This window comes from Electrophorus electricus, chromosome 4, assembly GCF_013358815.1.
Source record: "Electrophorus electricus isolate fEleEle1 chromosome 4, fEleEle1.pri, whole genome shotgun sequence".
NCBI lineage: Eukaryota > Metazoa > Chordata > Actinopteri > Gymnotiformes > Gymnotidae > Electrophorus > Electrophorus electricus.
The window spans coordinates 26,882,396-26,897,099 of NC_049538.1; the positions used below are offsets into that span (position 1 = coordinate 26,882,396).

Sequence of the window (14,704 nt, forward strand, 5' to 3'; positions counted from 1 at the left end):
TCTGTGAACCAACCGTCTCTGAGATAAAGGCATGCAGATGATGGCATGTTGGCACCCAGTGGAAAAATACAGTCTAACGTACTGTATAGTGAATGAACTCTATTCAGCTGCTGGAAGACATCCTACAACTAGCTTTGTGTGAGGCTCAGATCTGCTATACTTCAATATGGTCTTTCTTATTACAAATTCTGAAGTGTGAAATAGTTCCACAAAGACAAATTTAAGTAATAATATCCATGTTGGGATATGTGATACCCTGCTGTCAAAGAGCAATCTCAAATTACTATCTGGTCACAAAGAACGCAGGATAGTATCCAATTCATAAAAGTCATTATTTTCACTCCCTATTTTCTGCAGATGGTATCTAACAGTGCACCACCTCAGGTCATATGGATTTTTGCTTTCCTTTCAGTAGAGGGAAACAAGCTGAAGCACCAACTTCCTTGACTGTTGTCATAGCTTTTAATTAATTGCTAGGCTGTCTAGTCATAACTCTTTCAACACAACACAGATAAGACTAGCCAAATATTTACCTGAAAAGCATCCGCCAGAGAGACAGGCCTTCTGCTATGTAGCAATGCAAATAGTTGATGAAGCTTTAGCTTAGCATTAGCTGTATACTGTTCCACTGCTTAAATGAAAAAGTGCTGCCCGGAGTACAATGGGGACTGATACATTACAAAAATTTCCCCACTGAACATATATCAGCTAAAATATGACCGATGATATAAGTTCCATCCATAATGAAAATAAAAGTAATTAGCTTGTAGCTAGTGAAAGTGCCACACATCCAGAGCCATGACAACAGTCAGTGATGTGTCCAATGATACAGCTTCCTCTGTTCATGGGAGATGTTTAGTGATTAGATTAGCAAGCTGTTTCAAACTACTGCCTAACTATTCTGTACTGACACAACTGATAACATTAAGTAGTAAAATTCATTGGTTCAAAGACACCTGAATCTTTTTCATAAGGAGAACTAAACAAATCTTGACCATCTCCAGCAAAAACCAATCATAAAGCAATGCGTGAGCAATGTTCACCGCTGGGCAGAGAAAGCACCCTGCTACTGACCCTGATGCCACCATTCTTACCTTTCTGGCAGTGGTTGGAAGTCCAGCAGCGGTAGCTGTAATTATCATTGAAGCTAGTCCTGATGCATTGAGGGTTGTCTTCCATAATACCTGGGCACACGTCCCCGCACTCTTTGGACTGCTTGTTCCCCGCGACGTAGTTATTAAACTCCGCATCCATGATGAGTGACCAGTCCACTGAGTCGAGATAGCACAGCTCTGGGTTCTTCTCGATCCTTATGGCCCCGCGTGTAATGTTCCTCAGGTTGTACAGACCGATGTCCTTCAGGCTGGTCATCTCAAAGATCACCAGGGCGTAATTGTAGAAAAGATTGCGCCCCCGGATGATGCTGAGGTTGGGGAAGAGAGTGCTCAAGCTGTCCAGGCCGGCCACGCGGAACAAGAGCAGGTAGTCGGTCACCATGGTGAGCCTGGGGAAGCTGAGCGTGCGGAACTCCTGGTACGGGTTGTGGTTCTTGTCACCAATCAGGAGGATCTGCAGGTAGCCCTCCACCACTGTGCAGTTCTCCAGCTTCTTGAACTCACTGATGTCATTGCGAATGTCAATATGAGGACCACAGACTGCATGAGGGAAAAAGAAATGAGAAAATACCATCAGACATTTTAACCTCAATAACAACAGAGACATAACTCAAAGCATTATCAATACATAAATAAGAAATCTTCTCTAAGAGGCTGAAATAGTTTTTCTGTTCTGTTTGAAAATCTGTTTTGAATGGAGAACATTTAATGAGAAATCATGTCACACTCAATAAGAAGCAGAACTGAACACACTGCTGATCAAAAGGATAAAAGCAGATGATTTATTCATATTCATATACAGATTCATGCAAGGTTTATGTCCTGTGGACGCACTTGTTTGTGAAATTCGGAGGACAACACACATGTAGTATGTCAGAACAATCTTAACTTACTGCAGTTTATAAAAGGACCAGTGGTGTTATCCTCCTACATATCCTAAACACATATATAACCCACTCCACACATTTCTGCAACACTTTGTTCCCACTTCAAACAAGAGTACATTGTTGCTTTTGTCTTGTTTTCTCTATTTTTTACAGACTGATGTTGACAGTGCGGTCTATAGACTGATGTCGATTGTGAGGTCTGCAGACTGTGTGGCTCTGAGACCAAAGAAAAGGACAAACAGCAGCAGTCAAAAGATTGCAGTCTGGGACCACAGAGTCTGAAGTGCCGCAGACACGGACATGTACAAAGAAGCACACGTCCTCGGCGCGGTCCAGAAGATCCAATAATCTTCTGAAAAACATGTCTCTCATTCACCCCACATGACCCTCGCGTATAAAAAGGCCATCCACGTCTGCGGTCCACACAGAAAACATCCCATATGAAAGACCACAGAGTTCAAAACAGATCCTGCCCTCCTCCTCCACTCTCTCTTTCTCTCTCTCTCTCTCTCTCTCTCTCTCTCTCTCTCTCACACACACACACACACATACACGCATAGAAATACAAGCTCATGTTTTATTTAGAAGAATTATCTCTCCTTTTAATTGTGGCTGTCAGTGGGAACAGCTATCCAGAAGCAGTTAATTTATTTCATCCTTTCAGTAAGAGCATTGACTAACAGATATAGCTGTCCTGGTGGACACAGAAGCCAGTGTGTACCCAAAAGCTCTCCTAGATCACTTTCAGCAGATGGGTCAAATAAGCAGGGCCATCTTACTGCACATCATAACCTCCTGCTCTGACTACAGGCATTACCTTAACATTTATATGATTTGGCAGGCTCCCTTAACCAGAGTGACTAACAGTGCTGTACTGCTTAGAAATCTAACTGTCAGCCTTAGTTTTCCAGCACCTTGCTCTAACAGTTGAAATACACTCTGCTTTGCATATGGGAATTTTAAATGCTATCAAAATAACCTGCTATGGGGTATCTAAAACATGAGGAAGTAGTTGCACCAGAGCACAAACAACTTTATAGGCAAAACACTTCAAAGTGTAAATCTGCATACTGGAAGGCTTTGGAGATGAGTAAATGAAACCGCCTGACATAGGAGCTCTTTTGGCTAACCCTTCGACTTTCAACCTCAGACAGGTTTAGGTCACTCTCTCTCCAACAGCCAGCATCACAGGGGCCCAGCAATGAACTGAACTAAAATGACATGTTGTCAGGTGCCATTTCCTGACAATGTCAAAACACCATCTCCTCATGGCCTGCATTAGAACAGGGCACTTTGACTGGCACGCAGTCCAGACAGGTCAGAACCTAGGATCTGGTTTTATTTCCTCCTGTACTGTTTCCTCATGAGGAAAACACTCTTGTCTGCTGTGCTACTGTCGAGCCAGCAGGCGGCTGGATCCAGGTGCTGCCAAGAATGCGAGGCGCATTCGAAGCGTCTTGTTCGCCCAGTTCGTACAGAACAACTAGCGTATTGTTTGTTGCGATGAATGGCCTTTATCCACTCCTGTCAGCGTAGCAGGGGCGTCCAAATTTAGAACGGAAGTGATTGCTCCGCAAGAAAATAGTGTTTGCTTTCTCCGTTCGCAGCGAATGCTCCGGGCCACGCTCGGGAGCCAGGGAGCTCCATGTCCCCTTTGTCTTCATCCTGCCATTTTTTTTGCACTCTCTCCTCTCACAGCCAGAAAGAGAGGGAGGGGGCTAAATCTGCTCAAACACAAAGACTAATTTGTTTGTTGGTAAATAGAAACTCGGGGCTTCAGTTCCTGTTGTATCCATTAATACAATCAGACAGTCTGGTGTGAGAGGGATGGACACAGGAGAATCAGCCCTGCACTGCAGAACAAAAGAAGAGAACTTGATAAGATGGGCTTATGCGTGAAATAGCTCATAACAAAATACCTATAACTGTCTTCCAGATGCAGTCAGAACATGTTCACTGTACTGGACTAAGTGTACTTTTAACAAAGAACAATGAAATCTCTCCCTCTTGGTAGAACTGCTCTATGTAAGCTGCCTGGAACCAGCTGACACCAACATGTGCCCACCAGTTGAACTCCACAGTCAATCCAGTGAGTGAGCCCAGGCCTTGGCTCTCACTCCATTCTCCAAAATCCAGCTCTTCTGTGATCACAGTCCCCGGCACGTCCAGTGAAAAAGGCATCTTAACCCCCTTCTCTTGGCCCATCCTGCTGGGATCCTGCTTCAGTGAGTCAGGATTTCATTAGGCCTTGAGCTTTGAGAGCAGCCAACACCACCACCAAAGGTGCAAGCAAAGCTCGTAAAGGCAAAACCACAGATGCCTGGATTTTTGTAATATAAACCTCTAGGGTAAAAATAACTGTAGTATTTTTGGGTACTGACCTAGATCTCAGTTTGTAGGAAATTAACCTATACATGGATTTAAAAAACCTTTTAGCTTTTAAAAATAAAGTATGAGGAGTAATATATTAAAATTAACATTTAGTATGAGGTACACATACATTTTTTGGTAAGTAGTTGTATGCTTTGTGGGCTATCATTAAATGTAGTCTTAATGTGAAGTTTCACAATTGTAACTATACATTAACTATTCAGTGTTTATAGATTAATTGCTCCATCAATATGTATCCAAAACTAGGTAATTCTGGAGGTTAGGTCAGCAGGCCTCCATGTGTAACACAGATTTTAAATCAATGAGCTGTCAAATTGCTTACAAATCAGCTGTTCCAAAATCAGATGTTCCCAGCAGACTATTTCCTGATAACAATCACAATGGCTTACAATGCAAATTGCAAAGCTTGCTAACAAGCGTTACATATAAATTTAAATGTTTAGCTGAATGTACTGAGTTTATCATTCTTGCTTGCCATTTTGCCAAATCCTGTGATCCAGAATTTGACACCATTGTGAATAATTATACCAAACCCAGAGCTTTATATTCCATGTGTTTACTGTTCAGAGTGATTCTAACAAGAGATAAGCACAGTGAGTAGAAGCAGGAGCCTGCGTCTTTTTTCACTCCTTCACCACACCCACCAATGCATCATGCAACCAATCACGGCAAGAGAAGGCGGCGAGCAGCACGGCTGGGAAACGGCCTGTGGCCGTTGAAGTAGGCGCCTCAAGTCCGCCGGGCTCCAGGAGGGCAAACAAGAGAGCTAGGCACCCCTTCCTCTCAGCATGCTGTTCACACCACAGCGCAAACAGACATATCGGGAATTCAGAGTCTGCTGTTTGCGTTTGATAACCTGGCCCTGGCCTTGCGAAGGAATCCCAACATCTCTGAATGGGGAGGAGGGCCATGAAGCCTCAGGGCACCTGGGCAAACGTGAGCTCTTTACAATCAAAGATAAGCTCACTGATATTTTTTCAATCCAAGGTAGGTTCAGTAAAGTTTCACAGATATTAATAGTTCTCAGATACTGAGTTTAAATATTGCCGGACATGAACATTCACACTTTCTGTTTGTTAACATAATGTAACTATATTTGACCAAAAGCTTGGCCAAGATCACTCCAATGCATATACTGTTAAATGTAATAAAATATAAAAAACTAAAAAATTAAAGCTAAAGCATTGAATCTCTACCAAGTACACTTGCCTTCAGAATCTTTCTTGTTGCTTTTATAAACATGTTTACTGTTCGTAAAATGTCCAGTTCTCTACAAGTGTTTTTAAAAAATTACAATTATCTATATGAAAAAAAAAAATCCTAAAGAAATAGCAGCTCTTCGAGAACAGATCTTCAAAGGTTCATCAGAGGTTACTGGAAACATTTATGAGTAAGTGACCATTCTCGGAAGAGAGCATAATTGTGTCATTTTCTGGACTTCTTGTCGTTAACTACAGGAGGGCAGTTAGAGTGCAGAAGGCTTCCTTCCTGGTTTAGATCCCGAATAAGGTTTAAAGTCCATCAGCCTCGTATGCTACATACTTTGCCTGTGTTTGCATGTTCCGTCAGCACACTTGCTATTGATGAACCAAAAATGGCAGGATCTGCTCCAATTATGGCGAGTGTTTTATGACAGGCCAGTCCTAGAGGACGGAAGGACTATACAAATGCCTCACGCGCACTGAGAAAAGCGTGACTGAGGCACCGGCTGGCACGCCAAAGCACACGCACCTGCCACCTCTGCTCCCATTAATCCCTCACATGATGGAAGTCATCTGACCACTATGGCGGGTGTGCGCTTCCCTTTGGTGGCCTTCACATCCAAAAGCACGAGCTCATGTGTCAGTGCGTGGCTCGTAACCCTACACGGCCTCTGCCCTCCCCCTTCTGCCCACTGTATTCAGCCTTCAACAGCATTGCCACAGGGTGCATCGTAAAAAGTAGCGTCAGAAAACACGCAAGGAAGATGATTCCTGCTCTCGGGTGAGGACAGTTAAGATGACACTCAAATGTTCTTTCTGCTCACTATTAATCTGCCAGTGCAGCTGTTTAATTTTGACAGTGTTGGTAATTGTCACCTGAGACGAGATTGGTTACTACCGTTTTCTGGAACTGTTTAGATTGGCTGTCTATCAGTGGTCTTGCTGCATGAAAAACACTGTAATACGACTTTCATCATAAAGACCTTGACAGCACAATGGTGTTAGCTAAAAATGCTGCCTTTAAATGGGCAACTTAATTTTACCCTTGTGAATATTCACTTATCACAATTACAATTTTTAAATCACTAACACAAATTCGAATATTTTGAATGTAATTCAACAAACGTCATCAGTTTCCAAAAGGAAACCTCTTTTGGCAAAATGTTATACAGCATTCACCTCATACATACAACATGTAGATCTCCTAAACTCTTTTTTTTAACCATAAGCAAGTCATCTTAAAGTACAGTTAACCATAATCTTATGTTGTCATTAAGAAAAACACCAAAAAACACAGAGATATCATGTTTTAAACACTATCAGATTTAATAGTTAACGTAGTTCTAAATGTGTAACCAACCAACAGACAACGATAATGCAGTTTGAAACTACAGAAGGTAACAATTTAACTGAAAAACGTAAATAATTGAAGAAACCAGATGTACAGATGCTAACAGAAGTGTGATAACATCAATATAGTGGTCTGTGTAAAATGTTGAGCAGGCCCAGTTGACCTTTATTTTGGATCAAGATGGCAAAAGGAACAGATCTGCGATTCTGAGAGAGTATTCATTATTGGAGCAGGAGCTTCAGTCAAATGTTGTCTAATGTTTTGCCAGAAGAGTTTTCCTTTTGAAAACTGAAGACAATGTTTGATTGATTGTGTTCAAAACATTAGGATGTGTGTATTAGTGGTTAAACACCTGCAATTGTATTTAGTGAAAATTCACAAACTTGCATATTTACCGTCTACTGTCGGTCACCTCAGCTTGAGCGTCGGACCTAATCAGGTATACTAGACTGCTCACCAATTATACAATCAGCAGTCATCCAGTAGAAAGCACTAAAGGAAATGAGCATGTAAAACTGCAGCCTATCCTCAGAGTAAGGCACACTCTACACTGCAGAAAACAATGGTGCACGGGGGGAGTGCTTCATTTGTTCCATTAGGGTGAACTGCATTTGACAGAGTATGTGCAGCCGCTGGAATACACACAAGCAGATAATCTGACAGTGCTCTTTAAATTAGCATTTTAATTAAGCGCTGTAAACCTCATCTAGCTGCTCACCGGAGCCCTAAGATGATCTGAGTGCCACAGTCACTTTGCCGGCAAAGGACTAGCACAGTGACACAGATTCAGTGCCTCAGATTACCATGCTGCACGGGCTGAACGAGCATGAATGATCCCTCACCAGCATGAGGGAGGGAGGGAGGGAGAGAGAGAGAGAGAGAGAGAGAGAGAGAGAGAGAGAGAGAGAGAGAGAGAGAGAGAGAGAGAGAGAGAGAGAGAGAGAGAGAAAGAGAGAGAGAGAATGTGACAGGAAAGAAACAAATAAAACAAGAGGAGAAAGGAAAAGAGATAAACAGAAAACGAGAGAAAGTAAAGTTAGACAGGAGAGAGAAAGAGAGAGAATGTGAGTTTCTGACTGTCTAGCCAACACAAAGTGTATGAGTCATAAGAACAGCAGAGGCCTACACCATCTCAGTCACGAGCAACAGATGCCACAATGGACGCCGGAACTGCAGAGCTGAAGGTATGTAAAGGTAGGCACCCAAGTAAAAAACAAAAGAAGAAAGACTCCACCCCTCAAAACTACCTTCAGGGTAGGTCACCTTGGTCATGGCCATTTCTGGACAACTTTTTTGGTACCATGGATACAGCTGAAACTAGAGCTCAACACCTACATTTCTGGCATTTAACAACTCAAAGATGAGGCTGTTTACAATGTGTGCTTTACATACAGATGTGTGTGTCCAAGGGAAGAGGGGAAAAAAATGTTAGCTTTTAATCTCGCCTTTTCACCCACAGCAAGTTCCCAGTCGCAGCCAAGGAGTCAGAGGGGCAAACCTATGACTAATGCTGGCACAGAGCAGAGGTTTTTTCTTTAAATACTGTGTGTGTGTCTGACAGAAACTTGTGCATCCATTCGCAAGGCAGTCCAGAGACCGCCCGTACGAACGGCAGAAGGCCGGTGAAACAGTTCACAAACTCCCTACTCTTCTGCTTAACAAATCCTCGTCTGTTTCTCCTGCCTATGTATTTATACGTGTTCTATTTTCAACCCCCTGAGTTTCTCCTCTGCCTCTCACTCGATGAACCGTGCACTCTTGTTTGTTGTATACTTGGAAGAAATGGCAAGGAAAGTTTACTGTGGTGAAACTTGAAAAGGGGCTAAATTACATTTTATTAGTCTGACCAGATTATTAAAATGAACGACATAAAGAAAAGTTTGAGACCATGTAAACCTTCTAATGGCGTATGGCCATTAATTTGGGCTCATGTAGTTCAGCCTGGATTTATTTAGTGGAGGGTATGAATGTTAGAAGGGAAACAAACTCAGAAACCAAATTTCTGCAATGGTCAGTTTAAGTCCTATAGTAAGCCTTGCAATCAATGAAACTAAAGAGAGTATTAACTTTGGTGCTCTGACAACTGGTTTTTGAGAATGTGTTGTGTTACAGCTTATCTTGCTTACTTACAGGGTTACTCATGCACAAATTTTTACATCTAAAACAACCATGCAAGAAAAAAAAAACATGCCTTGCAACAACATATCGATTAAGGCGAGTGCATCAGTGTAGGCCTACTGTGTTTGCTAATTTTATGCAAGAGATGCTTAAAAATTACTTTTTCATTAACATTTAAAAAATTGTTTTTTTAATCTTTATGACCTTAGTTTGCATTCTAACAAACCTGACAATACATCAAATAAACAAAATAAAGCTATGCATGTTACTTTCCTGTTTTTGAAAACATAATCTTGGGGGTTTTGAAGGCTTCAATCATTGCCCCAATGCTCTGAGCTCTGGGTAGAGTGCTACGTTTTTCCATAATGAAGCTATTGCCAAGGTTGTGCTATTCATAATTATAAAAGAAGTAAAAGTACAATTTCAATAAGGTCTGGTGCCATTAAATATCCTTCATGGTCAGTGAATCAAATTCTTGCAATTTCCTATCTCCATTGGTAACCTTAGTTTTAACACACACATGCACAGACACACACACCAGCTGTTTTCACATTGAGCACATCTTATTCAGAATCACACACCTCATGACTCATATTGAGACTTATAGTGTATCTACTCACAAACACTGCAGGATTATTTTAACATTCTCTCAAAAACATGGTCCACAATGAAAACATTAAAACTCATTCACCATCTTGAAGCTCTTTGTTATAAAGAGAAAATTAGAAACTAGAATAATTTAATAGGTACGAATAAGCATTCCACAGCAAGGCACTAATTACTTCAGAAAGTTTTCATAGTATGGTCTACACACAGTAATTGTTTTATAACCTAATGTTTTTTAGTGAACTAGCCCCTAATTTCTTCACTGTTTGGACTACACACTGAAAGCCTGAACTGTGTAAATGGAAACTGAACCAATATCTAAAAGCACCAAAGAACTAATGTATCATCAGCTACTAATTGTCAGAATATTGTCAGTTGATAAATCAGTATATCTCTAAACAATAATATGCAAATGGATCTTAGATTCAGAGCAAATGCTAAAAAGTATTTACTAGAGGTCATGCCAAGAGGGTCATATGTTATGCACATTATGCAACATAGTGGTGCAACTTTCTTAAAATAACATTTTTGAGATAAATAGATCATAACAGATTGTGATCATTAATGACTTGGTGTTTACAACTGGGGTGGGATGAGGGGTGAGGAGGCGTTGTCCAGCACATGATGAAATTTATCTCTGCTCTCCTCAGTTTATGAGAGCATACATTTGTTTAACCATTTACAAAAGTCAGCCACAAAGGCAGCAATACATTACCTACTACAATCTAAAGGTTTTTTTTCAGTTTGGTTTTTTTTTTTTTGATAAACTTTTAAACAAATATATCCATCTAATTTATCATCATCAGCTTGGTGCTTTCCAAATAATTTTCAAATGCTGATCCAAGAACATGGCCAGATTACAATAGCAAGTTCCCAGAATTTCATGCTTTTCCGCATTCTAAGCATTTACACCATTACCTCACCAACCAGAATATATTTTACCAGATTAAACTGTAAAGATACTCTAAAATAGCTATTTGAGACATTTATGGTCCATTTCCCATAATGATGTATACATCTTGGAAGGAGCAATAGAACCTTGCAAACATGTGCTGACAGGTTCCTTATGGCCATAGCAGATTATCAACTTCACAGAACAAAATACCAAACAACTACCTCAGCCTCAGATCATGGGAATCATTTCTAGGAATTTTGTTTGTTTGTTTGTTTTTGAAACATCATGAAAAGTAAAAACAAACAAACCAAAATTAAATCTTATAGGCGACCTAACCTGAACAGCAAAATATGTAGTTAACCTACTTAAAATTGTAATTGCAAAACAAAACGTCTCTTCACCATAAACACAATACATGATGCATAGGTTCATAGCCTTCACTCTACAAAATACGATTTAGTCAGTGCCCAATTTCAACAAAGTTCCGCTCTAAAGTTCGCCGAAGCATGTCTGTCACACGGTATACAATATAAAACTGCACGAAAATTGTAGCCAATAGCACTCCGAAATATTCAGGTGCCCATGGACGCAGACAAGGCAATAAAACCTAATATGGCCACATGGTAACCTTCATCTGTGGGTAGTCTGTCCCATCCTCAGCGATGTCGGGCAAGTAAACACGTGCCCGTTAACTGCATCACGATGTGCTTAATCACAAAGTAAAGTTGCAGTAAATGATTTGGTTTTTCATACACAGCAAAGACTATCAAGAAAATGAATACACATCACTCCATAGACGTGCCAGCGTCTTGAACAATTTGTGATAGATTATTGCGCCACAAAGTAAAGCAATAAAATATGGTATCGCAGTTATTGATATGAAGAATAGGTATGAAGAAAACAGCTCTTTACTCTGAGGTAGGTTTTGCGCAATGACGTTTTTTTTTTTTTTTTTTTGCAGTTTTGTGGTTATGGTCCATGTAATTGCACGTAAGAGTTGTTCTAAAATGCTAAGTAGTAGCCTACTGGCACAGGGATAGGGCCAGATCTGTACGCGCCGTCCCCATCAACCACACCAACACATAGCGCATTCTACCTGCGACTGTGTAGCTTTGTCTAAGACTCACAGAGCCTGGCCTAGTCCAGACAAATGTGACACCGTTAAATAAAATCCACGTGCCATGTATGCAAATTAAGCGCTTTTGGGAATACCTGAAAGAAAACAAAACAAAACAAAACAGTTGTTAAAATGTGAATGCTAGCTAGCAGATTCTACTTTTAACTTACTTTCTCCACTGGCGGACCACAGGCAGATCGTAGGGAGACAGAGCACGAGACCCCAAAATAAGGTCGAAATATTCCTTGCTGTTCTAGATCTCATTCCTGTCTCATTTATCAATTTCCCCAAAATAGAAAGGTCGTGTCCAATAAATATAAAACAGCAAAACGCTTTCAAATAATAAAATATCAAATGAGCGTAGCTCTATATCGACAGATCCTTTACATTTAATTGAGGGCTTAAAGAAAAACAAATCGCGTTTTCTGTTGAGGCAAGTGGAGCAAGGTGACAGGAGATAACACTTGAGTTAACAATGATACATTCTTTTCTCTAAATAATCAAAACATCGTGTTATTTATGCCAGCAGCGCAATGACCTGTGACTTATTAAATTAACTGAACCACGAATTTCACACAAACGATAATCCGCATCTTCAGCCTCCATTTCTTGAGGGGAAAAAAAAACAGAAGCGACGCGCACGCGATCTTAACGGCCAGCAAACGAACGCTCTCTCGTGCACCAAAATCCCTTCTTTAGAGCGAGCGTTTCATGTAGGCCTGTTCAGGGTGAACACCGGCGAGGTCGGGTTCAGAAGACAGTGACTCGGGTAGGCTATGAATGAAAATGCAGCCCCGTTCAATGAGTCTCCCCACAGGGATAGATCCAAAATATCCGCCAGGACAAAAATGGTTTCACCAACTGCACCCCTCGGTTCTCCCTCCCTCCGTCTCCACTCGCTCTCACGATCGCTTTTCCAGTCGAAATAATCCTTTTCAGAGACGCAAAAACACAAACACGGGTCTCTTGAGTTAGGGACAGATTTTCCACGTCGACAAAAATCATAGATTAGTTTATTTCAAACAAATACAAGCCTCGCATTTAATTCCAGTCTCGGCAGCGGCACGGGGCTGCAACGCAACGGCCAGACTCCTCTGACAGTCTCCGCTCCGTAGACTCACCGCTGTAAACAAGACTCTGCTCCTCACACACACACACACACACACACACACACACACACACACACACACACACACACACATACACACACACACACACACACACGGAAGCGGGAAAAAAACGGAGTGGAGTACGATTACGGTACGGCCGGTGAAAAACGGAGTGGAGTTCGCTTACGCTACGGTGGGTGAAAAACGCTGGAATCCATCAGCATCGGAACCTTCCATCAGTAACCGTGTCAGTGTTACTGTAGTTCTGTGACAGTTACTGATGGAAGGTTCCGATGCTGATGTTGCAATCTTCGTATAAAATGCAACATTTCGGTTTTTTGTCAAACGTACAAGTTATGTATCTTTATGTATTACTATTACTGTTTACATTAATATTTCCTTCACAGCCTGATTCGATGGTTTCAGGATTTTTCTCTGATATGATTGATATTATAGGGATTCCAACTAGACTTAATTTCGGTCTAAACCTAATCATAGGCCTCTCATATATATATATATGAGATATATCTGGGTATACAACATTATATATATATATATATATATATATATATATATATATATATATATATATATATATATATATATATATATATATATAATATATATATATATATATAATGTTGTATACCCAGACAAGACTATAGATACATTTAAAATTTGAATGTAAATAAAACCATGCTGAGAAAAACAAGCTAATTTATTGGACAATTATACTAGGCCTGACTTTCAATAATAATTAATTTACCTTATTAAGCCGTCGTTGTTTTGCCTTAGAATAGTTTATGAACAAGTCCACATCTTCGGTGTGTGGCATCGGACATTTCTTGCCCATTACAGTCACACGTGAGTTGCAAGTAAAACCCGATGCAGAGTTTAATTCAAGTAGGTGGACAGGACTCTTAATTATGCGTGCGTTAACGCCTTTTTCTGCGCGGATTTACTCATCTTTTACCCAGTTATGTAGATCAGGTTTTCGTCATTTTTTCTTTGTTCAACCGCAGTGATCGCATCACGAAGATGCAAGGAGGGCAGTGAATCTTTTCAAGGGTAGACCAGCCTGCAATTATACAGTATTTTTAGCTTTAATCTAAATAGTATATTAGTAAAATAGGAAAGACCTGTCTAAGATTAGTAGAATCCAAAAGCCCTGTACGACGTAGTCTGGCCTACTTGCTTTTATTATTTGTGTTAAACTGAAAAAAACCTAGCATAATAATAAACAATGATAATGCTTAAAAGAAATGTATACGAGAAACATAGGGTTAGGGCATAATACGTTTACCCTGGCATTGATCTCATTACGGCATACACACAAGAATCTGTGAAAACTGTGGGAAAAACTTTATTATTTTATAGATGAGAATGTCATCAGTATCTTCCCATCTAACATCTTAATTTCTTCCCATACGTACCCAAATCCGAACGAACGCACACTTGCTCAGTTGAAGAGTGAATTTGATTTGGTAGTATTCAGGTCTTGTTGGAACACGGATTCTTGCATTGGCACGTTGGTATTTCATGAGACATTATTTCAGTTGACAGTATATAACGTTGCTTAATGGCCATTCTTGCGACTCGCTCGATTTCAGCAGTCGCTCACTTAAAATGCAAGTTTGTATTTGGCGCCTCCTTTTGACTAAAGGATGGAAAAGCTCATAGCTAATGGTGAATCCTATCTAACCGAAGTCTTTCCTACTGAACACTTTCATTTTTTGTGTTTCATAAATCATTCACGCGGGTTTACTTTCTATGAAGGTTAAATTTAATGTTTAGAAAATATTGTGGTCAGTCCTCTTTTGGTTTAATCTTTTCTCTGATATGATTACAAACTCCTGATTACACGAGTGTTTTTATATAGGATAAGGTTGTTTAGTTTCCATTGATTATGAAAG

General features: G+C 40.4%; 1 protein-coding gene across 2 annotated transcripts in view; it reads right to left on the minus strand.

Annotated features, from left to right (window-relative positions):
• Positions 1-12,817, minus strand: part of igf1ra (insulin-like growth factor 1a receptor) — a 71,571-nt gene extending 58,754 nt beyond the window's left edge. For both annotated transcript variants that reach the window (XM_035525026.1, XM_035525025.1), the window contains exons 1-2: positions 11,853-12,817; positions 1,095-1,655 (exon numbers count right to left, since the gene is read on the minus strand). In XM_035525026.1, the coding sequence (XP_035380919.1) occupies positions 1,095-1,655; positions 11,853-11,946 (655 nt within the window). In that variant the 5' untranslated portion in view covers positions 11,947-12,817. The remainder of the gene's footprint in view (positions 1-1,094; positions 1,656-11,852) is intronic.
• Between the last annotated feature and the right edge of the window lie 1,887 nt (positions 12,818-14,704).